The sequence below is a fragment of the Camelus dromedarius genome, chromosome 5 (assembly GCF_036321535.1).
Source record: "Camelus dromedarius isolate mCamDro1 chromosome 5, mCamDro1.pat, whole genome shotgun sequence".
Classification (NCBI taxonomy): domain Eukaryota; kingdom Metazoa; phylum Chordata; class Mammalia; order Artiodactyla; family Camelidae; genus Camelus; species Camelus dromedarius.
In genome coordinates this window covers 10,098,545-10,118,026 of record NC_087440.1, presented here as the reverse complement: position 1 = coordinate 10,118,026, position 19,482 = coordinate 10,098,545, and the positions used below count along the sequence as shown (strand labels likewise).

Sequence of the window (19,482 nt, the reverse complement as noted above, 5' to 3'; positions counted from 1 at the left end):
CTTAAATGTCTGTCACATGTGTATCGGTGATTCTAAAGTAGATGAAAATAAAACAAAGATTCATTTGGGAGTGAGAACTCCCAGAAGATTAGTTTTAAAACAGAACAGCAGAAGGAGTTGTGACATACATCCATAAGCAATTGTAATGATTTGACAGTTATTTAGCCCCCAGTTCCTAGCCCTTTGGTTGAACTAACAGCATGCCTGCAAAGATAGTGCGGCCCATTTCAGCCCCATTAATGTCTTCTTGAATGTTAGTCTGCAGTCTAGCTAATGATAAATGTTCAGTGATTGATGATTTTATAGTCCCAGGGGATTCTTGGTGGTTTCTATGAGCCTGGGCAGTTTTCTCTCTTGTTTGGGCCTCTTGTAAGATTTTTTCATCTTTACTAAAATCATTCTAAGTTGGCAATCGTGTAGGGACCACTTGCAGTTTTAATTAACTAGGGTTCAAAGCCTTGTTTAGAAATTATACGATTTTGTGAGGTGATGTTATACATGGTATGTGTAACAGAACACTTTTTAATCCACAGAAGCTTTTATATAACACTTATTTATAAACTTTGGTATCATTTTTTTTCCTCCATTGCTTTTAAAAAACATCTTTAGGTTATAAGGGAAAATTTAATAACACCTATTGTGAAATAATAACATATTTATTGTTTTCATGGTGTCTGCAGTTTCACATTTCAGATTCTTAAGAATTCAAAGTAACTTTTTAATAAAGTGCTTTCCTTTTACATGGCTCAGTTTCTGTAGGAGTATATTTTGTTATACTAGTATTAAAAGGAATATAAGCAGATCTTCTTTTGCTAAATTTTTGTTTGCCATTTAGGAAAGGATTTATTTCAGTATATTGATTTTGAATTATTTTTAATATTTTAAGTAAAACTTGTAATCGCCCAACCCTTTATTAGTGGAGTATGGAGGCAGAGAAAGGAGGATAGAGATAAACATTTTCCTAGTTTATTATAACTCAGAAATATATTTTCTTAGTATATCCTTTTTTAAAAAAATATCATCTATAGAACTCACCTTTTGGGTATAAAGAGATCATAGGGCTAGTTTTCTTTAAAATCATTGAATTAAACTTTTTGACTTTAAATCTTAAAAGGAATAAAAGCAGCACTTCTATTTAGTTTTTTAAGTAATGAAACAGAAACTTGGTTAGGAATGACCATTTGTAAGTCTGTGTATTAATTAGATGAGTGTCATTATGCTCAATTAGCAGGACTGCCAAATAATCTCTCTAATACTCTGGTCTTTTTTTTTTTTCTCTAGGGTTTTACAGACAGCCCTCATTACAGTGATCACTTGAATGACAGTCGATTAGGGGCCCACGAAGGCTTGTCCCCAACACCTTTCATGAACTCAAATCTGATGGGTAAGTTGGTAATTCTCTGTAAGCAGTCTTCACAAAGCCTCTTTGGTCAGAGACATTTTTTATCCCCTTGTCCAGGAAGGACACATAAGTATGTAGAAGAAAGTTCCTGAGTTTCTGGGGCATCTGGGCTTTCTTTGTTCAGCTCAGTTTGAGGAGCATTCACTGAGAAATGTGGATCCTTATCTTAGGGCGTTATTGTTATTGGTATTGAATAAGGAAGCAGCATCGTTTTAACTGTCAATTTTGGCAGAGTCTTTGTTTTTTGGGGGTTTTTTTTTTGCCATGTCTTTGTGACATCAAGCATCATATGTTTTATTTTTTTCTGGACGAAGAAGCATTTCAGAGACATTTGTGATTTACTAATTGTCTTAACAGTTGTATATACGTAGTAATTAGAAATATGATAGAGCAGTGATTTTAGATTTAGATTCTACTCAGATTTTACAGCAATGTTGGGCAGTTTTTCTTTTGACACTATTTGATCAAAACTTAATAGTATATTTAGAGGTTGCAGAATTTGTTTTAAGCACTTGGGTTCATATTGGGGATTTTAAAATTTTTCTTCTGCAGTAGTAAGGTTGTACTTTGAAGGATATTACCCACCACCTAAACCTGATTATTATATTTTGGCAAAAACTTTAAGGTTAGCCATTTTCTGTATCTCCCCCTACTGCCTGCAAAACAACCCTCCCTCCAACCCTCTCTCCCTCCCCTCTCTCTTTCTTATGTCAACGTTTATAGCCATTCAGTCTGAAATGATAAGCTCAAAAAATTTTTTCTACCCAGTATGGATGCCACTCTTCTATTTAAGCATTAGTTTTACCTTTTTGCGGAACCTGATTCCAAAAAATCTCTGTTTTATGACATTATTTTTCTTTCTTGCTTATGCTGGGGCTGAGCACATTACAAAAGCTTTGTTTAATCTTCCTTACTGGTTGTCCGTGGCGTCATGTTAATATGGAAGGTTTGTGTAATTGACATTGATTTCATTACTTACTCTATTTCTTAAGGACGTGACCTATATTGTGATCTCAGAATTGTTCTTTTAAGACACAGCCATGCTAATCTAAGTGGATTACCCAAATCCAAAATCCTGGTGGTCTGCAATTTCTTTATAAATGGTTTTGCTTTGCACAGTCTTTTGTTTATTTTCCTTATCTTCTGTAAAATATTGAGGAGACAGATTCTGATATTCTGGTGTGGATTTTGCTTAAGGCAGTTACCACTTGAAAGCAAGAATCATTAAGTATGACACAAAAGTAAAAAATGTAATCAGTGATAAAATTTGTGTTCAAAATGACACTACATTTCAACATTAATCCAAATGAAAATCCTGATATTAAACATACTATCATTTCCAGGTAAAAATCGGAATTAAATTTAGAACAAAATAATTATTTTTGCATTTGGCCAGGGAAAATTTTCTCATTTATCTCTTTAATTTTCTATTGAGCTTACCATCAAGTTAAAGTAGATGTGACACTCCAAATAATTTCCTCTTATAGTATAACTTTTCCCCAAGTAGCATTTAATTTACAGTAAATGTGGTAGAGCATACTATAGCCAATGTTTTTGTAATTTCAGATTGAACTAAGCTTTCTTAATTGAGGCTATAACTCTGAATTGTGAAAAATCAGAAATTGCTCTTTTTATATTTATGTTCTTACCTTTTATTCTTAACTTGCAGAGATGACTCTTAAGTTCAGTACAGTTGCAGCATTAGTGCAGCTTTCAGCCAAGGTAACTTAAAATTGTGGGCTAAGTGTGGGAAATAAATGAATTCTAAGAAGTATGCATATCAGTTACTTGCTCTGAGCAGCTGTTGACTAAAAATATTTCTGTAATTTAGTTTGAAGTAACATTTTCTTAGTCGGAGTAATTATGAGCTTTATGCTTGTTATGTTTTTTCAGTTTACAGATAATTATTAGAATACTTTCATTTGTCATCCATACTTTGTGTATAAAATCAGTATCTAAAATAAGTCTTGAAATAAAAAAAAACTCATAAACAGATTGATCCCTTTGCAATACAAATGAAAAAAATCTGCATTCATCTGAACAGCATTGTACAGTTAATCAAGTGCAGCTGTACATTATCATTGTAAGTTTTAACTGCCTAATCTTAAAAATGTTAATTTACTTATTAGAAAGGGAGAAATGACCCTGAAAAGATTAGGCAGATATGTTGAAAAGGATTTCACTGGTCATTGGCAATATCTGATTTACAACACTTCCTTCCCTTTATTGTTGGTAAAAATGATCAAATGAGGTATCTAACAATTGGATCTAAGCAATCTGCATTACAATAGCTTGCTTTTAGAAATGAATGTCTCTTAATTGTAGAGCAGCTCTGTACAGCAACAGGCAATCCCACTTGATGTGAGTTGAAGTAATTGAACTGTTAGATACCCAGAAATGTGGGTTTATAGCACTGAGTGGAATTATAGTGGATAATTCACTTTTTTAGCCATTTGATAATTTAGGGGAGTTTCAGGGTAAAACATGCATTGTTAAAGCACAACTGAGATGTGCATGGCAGTGTTAGAAGCATTTGGGACTGCTGATACCTAATATCATAATAGGTGAACACTTCAGAATGATGCTGTGAATGATAAGTGCACAGAAACAGTTAAAGCTAACTGGAAAGCAGTGGCGTATTTCATCACTGCTGTCAGCATATAAAAACATCATTTAAGGAGGGGTGAAATTGTGTATCTAGGGAATGTTGTTATTTTTCGTATTATGTTCAGCCATGAGCACATTTGCCTGAAGAAATAGTGGATTGTATAGTGCCACTGTCTTTCATGATGGAGCTCTCAAGCACTTTAATGATTTTGCACATTGCAAAAATGAGAGATTTTGTCTAACAAGGGTTGATAATGATTCAATAATGAACAATTTGCCACATAAACATTTATTTCTATATTCATTTAGATATTTTGAAGTGTTTCACACAGGAAATAAAGCTATTATGTTGGATCAGTTAGTGTTCTTTTTAATGAATTCCAGAATTACCCCGTTGATTTGTCAGTATGGAAAAAGGGGCTTTTCTTATGTTTCGAGTGAAATAAGTACATCTTTTTGGCATGTCATTAAGTAATTAGCATCAAACAGTTCTGTTCTTGATAATAGTAAAACTTCAAAGCTTTGACAGTAGTGAATTGCAGTAGTATCATCAAATAATCTATATACTTCTAGCCTCGTCCAGCTTTCATCCATTTCTCCACCCTTAGTCCCTTCATTAATTTCAGTAATATTTGCTTTTATTTATCTTTTGTTGATTAGATGTATTTTTGGTGCTAGTAGGACCAATTTATTAATTGGACATAAAAGCAAATCATTTCCTAGAATTGCCTACCTTACCTTCGATTCCTAAGTTACTGTGGAATAAACTACTCTTATCTTTCTACCCCTCCATGTCTCTCAAAGTTTTACTTATTGTAGGCTGTGTGTGCATGTGTTGTCAATGGGAAACTTAAGGTGAGATATTACCTTCAATTTTCCTAATTTCTGAGATCTTCAGCTGTGTTCCTGAGACCTATTTTGTGTTTAGAGATGTTTTGTTAAAATTTTATCTGTTAAAAAGTGAAAGCAATGTGTGCTGGCACAGGAAAAAATACAGGGCTGAGAGTTAAGAGATCTGTGTTTTAATGCAGATTCTGGAAATAATCTTTACCTTTCAGAGAGGATACTGCTGGGTAGTCTCAGGCCTTCTGCAGCTCTGGAATTTTATAATTGTATAATCTCATGTATCTAATATCTTGTATTCAACCCTGGAAAAGGCTGCAACTAGAATTATAATTGCTATTTTGCAAATGATAAAACTAAGGCACAAGAAAATTGTGTTTTTTCATGAGGTCACAGAGTCAGTCAGTGGCAAAACTGAATGTAGAAACTATGTCTTCTGACTTCCAGTCATGTGTTCTTTCCATTAGGCGCTTTAGGCATATAAGGTACTTATTCTTTCTATATAATGCCTTCAGGTTTTTGGTAGCTCATCATTTTCCTAAACTGTAAGTATGGAGACACCGGTCTTGAGAGATGGAAAAAAAGTTCCCCAGTGACATAACTTTGGAAAGCATTGTATATCACGTGCCTCCTCCTAGAGATTCAAATTGTACTTCGGGATATTAAAGACTCTGAAAGAAAAGAGAGGGAAGCTTATTTAATTTTATTCAGCCCATCACATCCCAGATACAGAAGCTGTTTTGTAAAAAGGTATCATTAGCCTCTGGGGAACTGCTATTCCATGGAGCACATACTGAGGTATACTTGTAGGTTATGTTAAGGGAAAAATAAAAGATAATACATGAAAGTTCTTTGAAATGTAAAATAGCGCAAGGTAAATAATATTGCTGCATGTATTTTTATAACTCATTTTAGGTATCTTAGCTAATTTAACAGATTGGACCCATTTGTTGGAGTAAATTTTTGTTAAACCTGTTTTATAATTATTTGACTTAAAAACAAACCACCTATCCTTCCATTGCTGTTGGAGTGTATTTGCTCAGCCCTACCCTTCCCTACCTAAGAGTTTAAAGGGACCCTCTGTTAGCAGCTACTACATTTTATTTTCATTTTGTTGCGGATTAAATAGGTTTCTGTGAGCTTATCTGGGATTTTAGACCCGGGTACACTTTTCCTGTGTATTCAGTATTTCAGACAATCAAATGTCAAAGAAAACTCTTTTGTATACTTGATTCTGCCTGCACTATAATTTATGATTAATCCAGAAGTCTCCTGGAGTTTAAAAAAATATGTAGCATCACCATTTTCAGAATATCATAGCATAATAGAACTCTGCCCTCAGATCTCTAACTTTTATGTATAGAAATTCCTTCGATGGATAAGGTAATTAAAAGGATTATAATTGTCCTGAGGGGAAACAGTATGGCTTAGTATCTGGTTTGACAGTATTTTATAAGGATAAGGGCTTTATACTTTCTGTAGTGTTTTATTAACCCCAAGTCTCAGGAAAGGATATCAGTTATTACTCACTGATCTGCATTCTCTAATACTTGGATGCTTACAAACACAGAATGTTGAGACTGGGGAAAATTTGAGTGAATGAACCTAGTTACCATTGAAGAAACCAAAACCAAGAAAAATGTAATGAGTAGCTAATTAGGAAACATGAACCCAACCCTCTTGATTCTAACTTGGCTCATAGCCCCCATCTACTACGCTACTTTTTTCTTTTTTCCTCTCCTGTTCAGCCATTTGTCCATTTGCTCCTTTTTCTACATTACATCTTTTATATCTTTTTCTTCCTCTTGCTACTGCCTAAACTCTCATTAACCAGTCTGAATTATTGACTGCCTTTTTCTTTCTCCTTCATGTACCCATCCATCCCTTTATTCTGCCCTAACTGTATGAAAACACTCTTTGGCAGAATACAAAAGTGAGTGAGATTTGGTCTATTTTTATAGGTTTGATTAGTGTGATAGGGGAAGTAATTTCTATAAGTATTATACTGATATAATGTGAGTAATACAAAGAAATTCTTACAGAAATTCAGAAAAGATTAAGATAAGGCACAGCCAGAAATGATCAGGAAAAGTTTTATTGTGGAATGGCATTTAATCAACTGTTATTAGTCAGGATTCTTTCTCTTGTAAGTGACAGAAATTAACTTAAACTATATACAAGAAAAAGTGGAATTTTGCCTTACATATCCCAAATGGCTGGGAGTAGATTGACTTTAGTCATGGTGGATCCAACGGTTCAATTACTGTCATCTGATCCCGCTCTTTCTCCTTTAAAGTGTTTGTTGAGAGAATGATATAAAACTGGAGAGGCAAATTGGGCAGAGAGGAGATTTGAGAAGTGAGAAAGGGTAGGGGTGCAGTGTTCCTGTCTCCTGTTATCTGCTTCTAAGTCCTTCAATCCAGTCTTTCCAATTTGTTGTACATTGTCCTTTCTGGCTCCCATATTACAGGTTACCTTATTCCTTAGTGGTTTGGAATGTTTTCTTTCAATGCATATATGCATTTTACTTGTGATGCTCCATTCCTGGCAGCAACATTTCCTTCTAAGCCCCTCACTGCCACCTTAGACTGAAAAGCAGCTTCTTTTCATAGTTAAAATGACTTGATAGCCATTCTTTTCGAAGCCATTCCTGTAAGCCAGAGATGAGCTAAAAGTTTCTTTTCTACCCAGTCTGGGAGAGACCAAACTAGTAGAACACCTCACTTTGAAAGAGATTCCAGAGGTTCAGGGGTACTCCTATATAGACTCCCTTTTTGCCTAAGAGTAATTAGTCCTGGAGGGATTTAAGAGAATTAGTTAGAATTGCTTAAGAGAGATGCCAAGTTTTCAGAAGACAGAGAGGGGAAAAATGTTTGATTGGGATTTGATCTTGAAAATTAAAGCTAAAATTAGAAAGTAATATTAACAAAACAAACAGTTTATATTATCCACTAGATCTTAAGTGAACAAAGAATTAAGTTTTTTGGTATTTTTTTTTTCTTCAGAAAATTGTATGGCAATATAGAAATGTCTTCATATTTGAACTTTGTTGGTTTTCTCTTCAGTTATTAACCACTCTAATTGTTAGGTTCTAATATATCAGTGGCTTTTGTGTTTGGTTAAATGATTCTTTAAAATCACTTTCAAGGACTTTGTGGAATTTTTAGTCTCTTGCAGGATGTTCAACTTTCACTGAATTTCTTTTGTATTTACTTTGTATTACGGGTTATTCAGCAAAGATTGACCGACAGTGCCATTGACTCAAGCCTGATATAGACACACTGTCTGTAATATTTAACTGTTTTTTTTTTTTTTTTCCTAAGTTATCTGGTCATTAGTGAATGTTTTCATCAGAGCACAACATTGGCTTAACTCTGCAACCTTGCAAACTGGTATCTCCAGAGATTCATATAAGGAGGGTCACCTTTATTTTTATTTGTTTACCCAATCCATTTGCCCCTTGTCACTCATCTGAATGCTCTCTGGTCAATAGTAATCACTGATCTTCGTAGTGGGTCAGTGGCATAGATCTGACAAATGGTTCTTCCTTGAATCTTCCCATTGCTTGTGTCTGATTCTCACCAAGTGAAGATTTTCTGTTTCCAGCTTGTAGTGGGGTAAATGACAGGGGCTGTGCTACTTGGTTATTAGACAACAAGGGAATGATTTTTTTCATTAAGGAACTTTCATAAGCCTGACAGTTTTCCTTGATGTGTATAATCTCAGAACCACACAGTTGAAAATTTGGGGCACTGTTTTGGTTAGGAAAAGTCCTAGAGCAGCATTATGAGACCATACCTCCCATGTGGTAGTATTTCAGATTCACTACTTCTGGTTATAATAATGTCTTTATTATTTACTATAGGTGTTTTGAGTATTTTGTTAAAAATAAATGCTATTTTTTAAAAAAGCTATTTAAGTATTAACTAAAATTCTCATAGAATATTTGAGCTGGAATGCATCTTAGCTGAAAGTCATCTAGCTCAGTGATTCTCAATTGGGAATGCTGAAAATTGTGTACTTGTCATAAAGATGGAAGTAGGGAGAGACACAGTTGGTACTCCTCATACCTTGTAAACTCTGGAACTGTTTTCAAAGTGAAGAGTTAGTACTAACTTGGTTAGTGGTCACAGTGTTTTATGCAAATTTTTTAAATTTATTTTTATTGAAGTGTAGTTGATTTACTATGCAAGTTTCAATTAGCCACCAAATAAAAGTGAATTTTTTTTTAATTTGAAAGCATATCCTGTATTGCTTTGGTTTAAACTGTAGAGTGTTTTTGTTTGAAGGTATTCACATGGTATTTATCCTGTTGTTGTGTAGGTTTTGTACTGTGCTCTGTTACTTAGTAAACCTCGCATTTCAAGTGAAGCCCGTCAAGAGTGTTGCTTGAGTGTCAATCCACCATTTTTGTAATTGCCTTCATATCTCAGTTTCTTTCTTTTTTTCTTAGAAGATTCATTCTTTGGTTTTCATAGTTCACATTTTCCATGATCCCCAGGTTGGGTTTTTGTTGCTGTTATTTGGGATTTTAGATTTTTAAGAACAGTAGAATTTGCCGTTCTCACTGTATTTTAGGGCTTTCTGATATGTATGTGGCTGTACTTTTTTGTAATACTGTCCTCTTGAAAAATATTTTGTAGCTATTGGCATATGCATGGTGTAGTGTGGTGAAGTATGTAACAGTCAGTCTTAAATTACATACTTGTTTTTCACTTTGAGAATACCTCTGGAGGGTTGTCAGACACCTCAGATTGTATGAAATTTCTAGGGAGTCACAATTAAATGGGAGTAGAGTTCAAAGCCATTTTACAGCAAATTAAATCAATTAGTTTATTTATAGTCATAAATTTTACAATTTCTATTACATATTTTTCTACACTGATCCCCGAGATCAGGGATCAGCAAACTTTTTTGCAAAAAGTCAGCTAGCAAATAGTTTAGAGTTGCAGCCCAGAAGGCAAAATTAGTGATATTATGTAGGTACTTATATAACCATTTAAAAATGTGAAAAACTATTCTTAGCTCATGGGCTATAAAAATAACAGTTGGTGGCCTGGATTAGCTCTACAGGCTGTAGTTTGCCAATCTTGTTCTAGATAATTTAACAAAAATACTTTAAACAGCAACACTCTGAGTTTTTTGAAGAGGTAATAAGTCATATATGTGAAATTCTGTGGAACATACCAGGGTTGTTTTGTGTTTTTGTTTTTTTTTAATATCCAGACATGGTGATTGGTGTTTGTGGTGGTGGTGAATTATTTCTAAAATTTCCAGGGCTTCATTGCCTCTGTACAGAATGGTAAGTTACTTATTAGGTGAGTTGTTTTCCTGCTGTTTTGTCGTCAAATGTGATATTAATAGTTGGGTTTTTAGGCAAATGTCAGGTTTCCTTTATCTGAAGTTCTATTACTCCCTTAGGTTTCTGTAATCTGAAGTTTAAAAAAAAAACTGCTTCTCAAAATAGTAATATAAAATTGTAGCTGTAGTGAATTGAGCCTACCACATGAGGAGAGGAAAAAGTGAAAACTAAGCAGCTTGGTGGATTTGTGGCAGTGGGGCTGTTCTACAGAGAGAGAGATCTTCAGGGACTCGCCTTGGAGAAGAGTCTAGAGAGAGAATCTGTGATGAGGGGATAATGTGAGAATGGCACGATCATCTGAAAAGTGCTGTTGCTTTAGTGAGAGTCTGCGCTCCTAGCTTGGGAATCTCCCAAAGAGTGTGTGCTGTAAAAATACTGCATTCTCTAGGCTTAGGTCTGAACAGTTTTTGTAAGATAAATGTAAGTTATGGATTTTTGTTGCACTTTATAGAATATATATAAATTTTTTCATGTGCAGTGCTTAATGTTGTGTGGTTGAGAAAATTTCAAATTTGATATACTATTCATCTTCACAGTTAAGGCTCTCTTTTACATGAAAGATTTAAGAAAACATAGTGCTATATTTGTTATGTGATAATTTTTATAAATGTTTTCTTTCTCAGGTTTTCATAAAATGAAATATGCTCACACCAAAGAATTCTCATCCACTTTTTATTTTCCTTTTATACAGGCTAATGGTTTCAGGGAAATTGAATTATGCAGTCATTTACTGACAACATTAAATGCAGAATGTTTTTACTCTTGTGTGTGTGCATGTGCTTGTGTTTAGACAAGATAGGAGAACATTAAATATAAGCTTTTGTTTTAATTCATTTTACAGTAAGATTTCAATCAGATGCCTTCTTTAAAAAATTGTAAGTATTTAGGTGTTTTACAAAGAAAGTACTGGCATTAGGAATAGGTGTCTGCTTGTAACTTACTTTTCCCTAGAGATACTGGAGGGGTATACGTATATATGCACTTACAATTTGTGTGTTGTTATGTGTATCCTCTATATCCACTTACATCTTTTTAAAAAGAATGTCCCTGATTCCTTTGATCAGCTTTACTGCAGTGAACAGTTTTAGGACATTGCAGGTCATCTGAACTTCCCAACTCTTTAGTTTATAAAATGTGCTTTAACTTTCCAATTTACCTTGGTATGTCTATTAGAAGGAAAACAGTGCCCCAAACATACCTATGAAGATAAATTTATATACTCATTTTAAAAAGTACATTGTGTCTCTATGTAGCTCCACCAGTAAATTTAACCTAAGGATGTAAAGGAAAATGTATGCTGGGAATGTAAAATGGTACAGCCATTCTGGAAGATATCTTGGCAGTTCATTACATAACTATGTATCCCAGAGAAATGAAAACTTACTTTCCTACAAAAACTTAAACATGAATGCTTACAACACTTTTATTCATATTAGCTAAAACTGGAAACTATCCAAATGGCCCTCACTGGGTAAATGGTTAAACAAACTGTGGTACACTCATAACATGAAATCCTATTCAGAAGTGAAAAGAAATGAACTATTAATCAATGCACCAGTTTAGACTGATCATGAGTGAATTAGGCTGAGGGAAAAAAGCCACTCTCACAAGATTACATAATGTATGGTTCTGTCTATATTAGTATTCTTGAAATGGCAAAATTATATTATTGAGAACAAATTGTTCGTTGCTAGTGGTTAAGGAGACAGGTGGACGTGGTTATAAAAGGACAACAGAAGGGATCCTTGTGCTGATGGAACTGTTTGGTGTTGTGATTGTGGTGGTGGACACATGAACCTACACATGTGATAAAATTGTATAGAACCAACCACACACGTGTGTGCATACAAATTTTAAAACAACTGAGGAAATATGAATAAGATTGGTAGACTGTAGCAATGTCAATATCCCTGTGATATTACAAGATGGAGGAAATTATGTAAAGGGCACAGAGGATCTCTCCATTATTTCTTGTATCTGCATATAAATCTACAATTACCTGAAATGAAAAGTTTAATTAAAAAGTATGTATACAAATAGATGACTGAATACGTAAAGAAATTAACTGAAGGAAATATAGGAGAATATAGGAATTATAGGAGAGTTGGTTAGGAAATACAGAAGGGAAGAGAAAGGCTCAGGGATGTGCAGAGATTATTTCTCTAGAAACATTTATAATGGAAATTTAGACCAAACTAGTCGCCCTTGTGGCCTATTAAATCACTGAAAATCCATGTATTTCTAAGGCAGGAATGTCTCTTTAACTTTTATTTTTAGGAAACTACAATTGTAATAGGTAATACTAGCAAGTAAGAAGAAGACTCTGTCAACACTTGTCCTTCTCTTTGTGTGCACAGCACTGTTGTACCTTTGGAGTGGGAAACATCAAAGTCCAGAATCCTTATATGTGTTCTTAAGTACATCAACAACTTGGAAACATTTAAAAAGCAAGATAATCTGTACTTCAGAATTGAGTATTTACATGGAAAAATATTAGCAAGAGGTTGGGGTCAGAGGTAGATAGTAAGCATGTCAAAGAAAAATATAGAATGTCCTAAAGTTAATTTTTTTAGTGATAAACATCACCGAGAGCTGATCTTTGTCACCGTTCTTTCCCCAAGGCACAAAGTAGAACAGTGCAACAACAGATTTTGACTGGGCCTGTCCTCAGTTTTACTTGAGTGAGAAATAAGTTTTGAGGTTTAAATTGACTGCCATTTATAATCTCTATTAGATGTGAAAAATTCCCTTCTCTCCTCTAAAATGCTAATGCTACTTATGAGACTCTTCCCCAGTTTCCAGTGTTTCACTGGTCATAGGAAGCTGGCTCTGCAGGAAGAGTTTGAGAATCCACGTGAGGCTCTTCTGATTATCTCTGGGGTTAGGTGTTTTAGGCAAACAACTCCTTAGAGGGAGTTCTGAGTTTCAGTCTCTTGAGGTAATCGTGGGGGAGAACTGAGGATGGTTCTTGGAAATAGAGTTGAGAAAAACATCAGTAGGCTAATTCATAACTTCCCCTTGGATATTTAAAGATTCTCTGTAATTTATCAAAACTTTTTCTAAGCTTTTAAAGAAGTCTTATTTTAAATATATGTAGAAAGAGACAAAAATAAATTTTCAAAAACTTGCCTCTTTGTTGACAAAAATGTTGCGTCATTTGTGAAAAACGAAGGCTGTACTTGTGGATCTTTAAAAATCATAATAAATTATGGTGCATTATTAATTTAAGGCTTTTAGAAATATTTTAAAAATGATTAGTATTAGAAGTGTGGATGAGTCCTTGGGGGCAGATTTTTTGTATATGTGAAAGCTGAAGTAAAAACAAACCACCCCTTACTTAAAAAGAGGTTTAAGATGAAGTGGCTAAATCTCAAATTTCCCTTTTTGCTTCATTGTGTCAGTTAATCTAGCTGTGGGTTATATTTATCTACTGTGAAGTCCACTGATGCATGCAAAGCTGAGCAGAGTAAAATTTTCCCCAGTGGGTCTCCTTTCTCTGGGTGTTTGTAGCTTCAGTGTGTGGGGTCAGCTGGGGAAAGCTAGAAGGGCTAAGATGTCAGCTCTTGTAAAAGAACTAAGATCCTATCTTAGGAAGGGAATGGGACAGCTGATCTTTTAAAAACTGTATTTCTTATTTCCTATAAAGCAGTTAGTTAGAAATATGTACAAGGGTGATGATTATCAATATTGTAAATTGGACAGTCTGTTAAATTCTGTGCTATTTAAAGAATAATTCTGTAAATCTTTGTAATTAGCTTAGGCTTTTCTTTAAGGATATTAGAATTTTTGTATCTCTTAACATTAAATGTTTTAACTTATATTTAGTTAATTTGAACCTTTGGCCTAGATTAAGTACTAACTAGTTAAACTAGTTCAGATTATTTAATCTTAACCTATTGTCTAATACAGTGTTTTACTTTTCTTGAGATGAATGTTAAATACTGTTGTATATTTCAAATGACTAGAAATTGTCCAAAGTAGCTTAACTTGGCTTTCTAACTTTTTTATTAAAAATGTTAGTTTAAAGTTATGAGATTTATTTGATGTTATTAAATACTCATTTAAATCATTTACATGTTATCATAAATCAAAATTGTTTTTCAGTCAATCATTAGGAATTCCTACTCAAAGTAAATGCACATATAAGGTATCTAGAAAGCATTAATTCGTGAAGGAGCATAATTAGAGAGGCTATAATGGCCATCAAGCTACATGTAATGGATTAAATAACATTTTAATTCAAGATCCATATTTCTAATGAGAAAATACGGAGATCATTTAGTGTCATAGGAAACCAGACTTTGGAAATTTGGAAAAAGTAAAGATAACTCCTAAATTATCCAGCAAGTTACAAAGATATAGCTTTCTCAGCCTGCATACTTATGCTAGCATAACAATATATATCTGATTAGTGTTAATGGGTTGCCTCGAAAGATACGATTCTAAGGGTCAATAAAGCACACAGTAGGAAAAATTTAATTAACATGATCAGTCTGGGTTCAAAAAAATCAAGACTTTTTTCATCTGATTATTTAGATTTAATTTTACAGAATTTTGTTTTGAAACATTTTAAGTGCACATTGTCAGGAAAATGGATCATGCTTTTGCCTTTGAAAACATGGGCAGAATAGACTAGCATCACAAGTGGTGTGAAACTATAAGAAATCTTCTTGTTCTTACCTCAGTTACGATTACGTAAGTGTTACCTTACCTTTTTTGCTCTTTGACGTTTGAATGTATTACCCTGTCAGAAGCTTAGTATTTGGAAAAATGGTTATGGTTGGCAGTGACCCCAAGGTGCTTATCAGCTACTGGAAAAGATATAGGCTGTTTAACCTTCTGTAATTTTTACATGAATTATTACAATTTTATGTGGAGATAGTGGTGATATGGGTGGGGTGGAAAGAACTTTGGTAAGTGTTGTTAGGATGCATGAATTTCTCTCAAAACTGGTTCTTGTTTGGCAAAATCTCAGCATTGATTCTTCCCATTCTTTCCAAGTAGACAGTGCTCTTGGTTTCATAATATACTTGGTTGAGTTTTAAGTTGTCTTATATTTTTGTCCTTTATGTCTTGCACTAGTAAGTGCATAGTGAATAAATGAATGAATAAAGCAGTTACTTATTAAACTCAAAACTAAAATGAGGGTGTTTTAAGCAAAGAGGAAACAAAATTGAAATTAACCTGAAGCATCTTCATTTTGCTTTGTTTATATTTATATTGCATGACAGTAAAAATAAAACAATTCTCAAACAATTAAACGTCTGACTGAGCTTCGGTTTAGTCTGGGAATACTTTCAGCTTTCAGATTTGTCCTATTTCTGTGGTTTTAAAAGATAAAGATTCTTTGGGAATCCACTTATTTCAGAGGGTAAGTAATGGATTTTCACTCTTTCTTTAATTGGAAAAATTAAAGAACATCAAAGGTTAAATGCTCTTGAAAATTGTATTTTGGTCCCTATTGATATTGATCAACTTTAATGCATTTCATTCAGATGTTTATAGAATAGTTATATAAACAAATAAATAAAATAGAAATGTATTCTATTCTAGATGTTAGCATCTAATCAAGGTAAATAAAAATTCTACAATTTCTAAATTTTCAACATCAAAATATGATTTTGTAGTTATTGTGAAATTAGCAGGGACATTGGTGACATTGGTAACTTATAAGTAGCTGGCTGTGCTTACCTTCATACTGCCATGGAATCTGTTTTGAAAGTACTCAGAACCTGGTGGACATGCGGATTATATTGGGAGAAGCTGAGACTAGTAAAAATGACTTAGCAGATCTGTAAGCAAATTCTTAGAAAAGGCTGGTCTGTCTATTTTTGCCTAAATTTTAACTTTGTCTCATTGCCTTATATTCTACAGGTGATTGGTTAGGGTTAATAAGCGTAATCTGTTAGAATGTTAATGTGTTACTAAAACTTAGTCAAGTTGGACTGTTTAATTCCTGGAAGACAAGTTTTAATTGAGGGAGAAGGGAATTCAGTCATTTTGAAGTGTGATGTACTGTGGATGACAAATCACTGCCAGGATTTACAGTAAAGAGTTGAGCACCCTGGGTACCAGAAGAGCAGGGGGATGCTAGGTAATAGGAGAGGGTTATATGGTGAGAGATAAGAAGAAAACAAAGATATGCTTCTTCCCTCTGTACTCAAAGAGGAGGAAGAAAATGCCATTTTTCTTCTCTCCTGTTCAGTTCCCAGACTACCATTTACACAGGACCTTATTATGTTGGATTCTGTTCTAATTGTTTCTATAGCATTGTCTCATTTAACCCTCAGGAAAAAATACATGAGATTGGTGGTGATATGTCTGTTTTACAGATGACAAAACTGAGGCACAGCAAGGTTAAATATTTTCTTTTTTCTCTTTTTTTTAAACTTTTTTTTATTGAGTTATAGTCATTCTACAATGTGTCAAATTCCAGTGTAGAGCACAACTTTTCAGTTATACATGAACATACATATATTCATTGTCACATTTTTTTTCACTGTGAGCGACCACAAGATCTTGTATATATTTCCCTGTGCTATACAGTATAATCTTGTTTATATATTCTGTGTTTTGAAATCTCAGCCTGTTCCTTGCCACTCCCTGCCCCCTTGGCAACCACAAGTTTGTATTCTATGTCTTATGAGTCTGTTTCTGTTTTGTATTTATGTTTTGTTTTTTGTTTGTTTTTTCTCAGATTCCACATATGGAATCTTTCTCTTTCTGGCTTACTTCACTTAGAATGACATTCTCCAGGGATATTCATGTTGCTGCAAATGGCGTTATGTTGTCATTTTTATGGCTGAATAGTATTCCATTGTATAAATATACCACATCTTCTTTATCCAGTCATCTTTTGATGGACATTTAGGCTGTTTCCATGTCTTGGCTATTGTAAATAGTGCTGTTATGAACATTGGGGTGCAGATGTCTTTTTGAAGTAGAGTTCCTTTTGGATATATGCCCAGGAGCAGGATTCCTGGGTCATATGGTAAGTCTATTCCTAGTCTTTTGAGGCATCTCCATACTGTTTTCCACAGTGGCTGTACCAAACTGCATTCCCATCAGCAGTGTAGGAGGGTTCCCTTTTCTCTACAGCCTCTCCAGCATTTGTCATTTGTCGACTTTTGAATGATGGCCATTCTGACTGGTGTGGGGTAATACCTCATTGTAGTTTTGATTTGCATTTCTCTGATAATTAGTGATACTGAGCATTTTTTCATGTGCCTATTGATCATTTGTATGTCTTCCTTGGAGAATTGCTTGTTTAGGTCTTCTGCCCAGTTTTGAATTGGGTTTGTTTTTTTTCTTATTAAGTCATAATGAGCTGCTTATATATTCTGGAGATCAAGCCTTTGTCAGTTTCATTTGCAAAGATTTTCTCCTATTTCATAGATCGTCATTTTGTTTTACTTATGGTTTCCTTTGCTGTGCAGAAGGTTGTATGTTTAATTAGGTCCCATTTGTTTATTCTTGCTTTTATTTCTATTGCGTGGGTAAACTGCCCTAGGAGAACATTTTTGAAATGTATATCAGATAATGTTTTGCCTGTATTTTCTTCTAGGAGGTTTATTGTATCTTGTCTTATGTTTAAGTCTTTGATCCATTTTGAGTTTATTTTTGTGTATGGTGTAAGGGAGTGTTCTAGCTTCATTGATTTACATGCTGCTGTCCAGTTTTCCCAACACTATTTGTTGAAGAGACTGTCTTTATTCCATTGTATATTCTTGCCTCCTTTGTCAAAGATTAGTTGACCAAAAGTTTGTGGGTTCATTTCTGGGCCCTCTATTCTGTTCCATTGGTCCATATGTCTGTTTTTGTACCAATACCATGCTGTTTTGATTACTGTAGCTCTATAGTATTGTCTGAAGTCTGGGAGAGTTATTCCTCCAGCCTCTTTTTCTTCAGTAATACTTTGCAATTCTAGGTCTTTTGTGGTTCCATATAAATTTTATTATAATTTGTTCTAGTTTTGTGAAATATGTCCTGGGTAATTTGATAGGGATTACATTAAATCTTAAATATTTTCTTACTAAATACTGTTAGTAATGATAAGGAGATGATAGTCTCCCTGTCTGCAAAGCTTAAATCTTTTTAACCATCACACTGTACTAACTCTGAGTTCCACATATGAACACTTCCTCATATACAAATAAATTACAGTTTGCTAATATAGCTGAGTTATAAATATAATTATGGAACTCAGTGGTTCATAAATTATGTATTATTTTTTAGTTTGGGAGATACTGTTGCGTAATATTTTCTAAGTATGGATTTTTCTTTTTGTAATTATTTAGATGATATTTAAGAACTATAAAATCCTGTCTTCTGAGAGGTTATAATTTAGTATAGATTATATAATAATTACCATTCTCGTTTCATTTAGGCTACTGCATTTTGTATTTTCCTACATAATTTAATGAGTGGGAAGCAGGTATTTTGTTTAGTTATGATAGAGTAATTGAGAAGAAGCCTGGGAACAGAATGATGAAGTGATTTATGAACAAATTTTATTGACTCTTTTCTGGGTGTGAGTTGATTTGAGTACTAAGTTTCCAAATTTCAAAGTTTCTACATTCCAAAGAGTGTGTTATCAATCTTCGGCCTGAGTGTCAGGCTGCTAACCATGTAACTTTATTCTTTTAATGACAAGTTTTATTTATGAGGAAAAATTAGACTGAAGTAGAAAAATATGTTTTATATTGAAATTCAACTACCAGGATCTTTAAAATCCAATAAAATAAAAAAAAGTAGAAGAAAAGCATACTAATTTCATATTTATAGTAAAAATCAGATCTATAATTAGGTATTGCTAACATTGTAAGAAAATGACCTCTCACATTACTATAATTTTAAGATCTTTGAATGAACAAATCCTCTTCATTACTATAGGTAAGAGTAACTTTCCTACAGCAAGACTGATGTCAAACCACCTGGGTTCAAATTCTAGCTGTTGTTTCTTTAGTGTCTTTATATATAAATGCAGGATAGTGATTACACGTGAGTTATAGGATTGGTTTGAAAATTCAAAGACGTTAGCATACTCAGTGCAAAGAGCTTACATAGTATGTAGCACATTGATAGTATTCAATAAACATTCTGTTACTGATAAATTAAAATTTGTAATAACATTTCCCTCAATTCTGGATAAGGTCATTTTATTTCAGTTTGAATCCCACAGCTCTTAATATGAGAACTGTTGTTAAAACACTTGGGTAATTTCAAAAGCAGCTTTATGGATCATAAGAGACATAGGAAAGCTTACAGA

General features: G+C 33.8%; 1 protein-coding gene across 6 annotated transcripts in view; it reads left to right on the top strand.

Moving 5' to 3' along the window:
* TCF12 (transcription factor 12) overlaps positions 1-19,482 on the top strand; it is a 328,851-nt gene that overhangs the window by 156,962 nt on the left and 152,407 nt on the right. For all 6 annotated transcript variants that reach the window (XM_031452681.2, XM_031452683.2, XM_031452679.2 and 3 more), the window contains one exon: positions 1,282-1,384. In XM_031452681.2, coding sequence (XP_031308541.1) covers positions 1,282-1,384 — 103 coding nt within the window. The remainder of the gene's footprint in view (positions 1-1,281; positions 1,385-19,482) is intronic.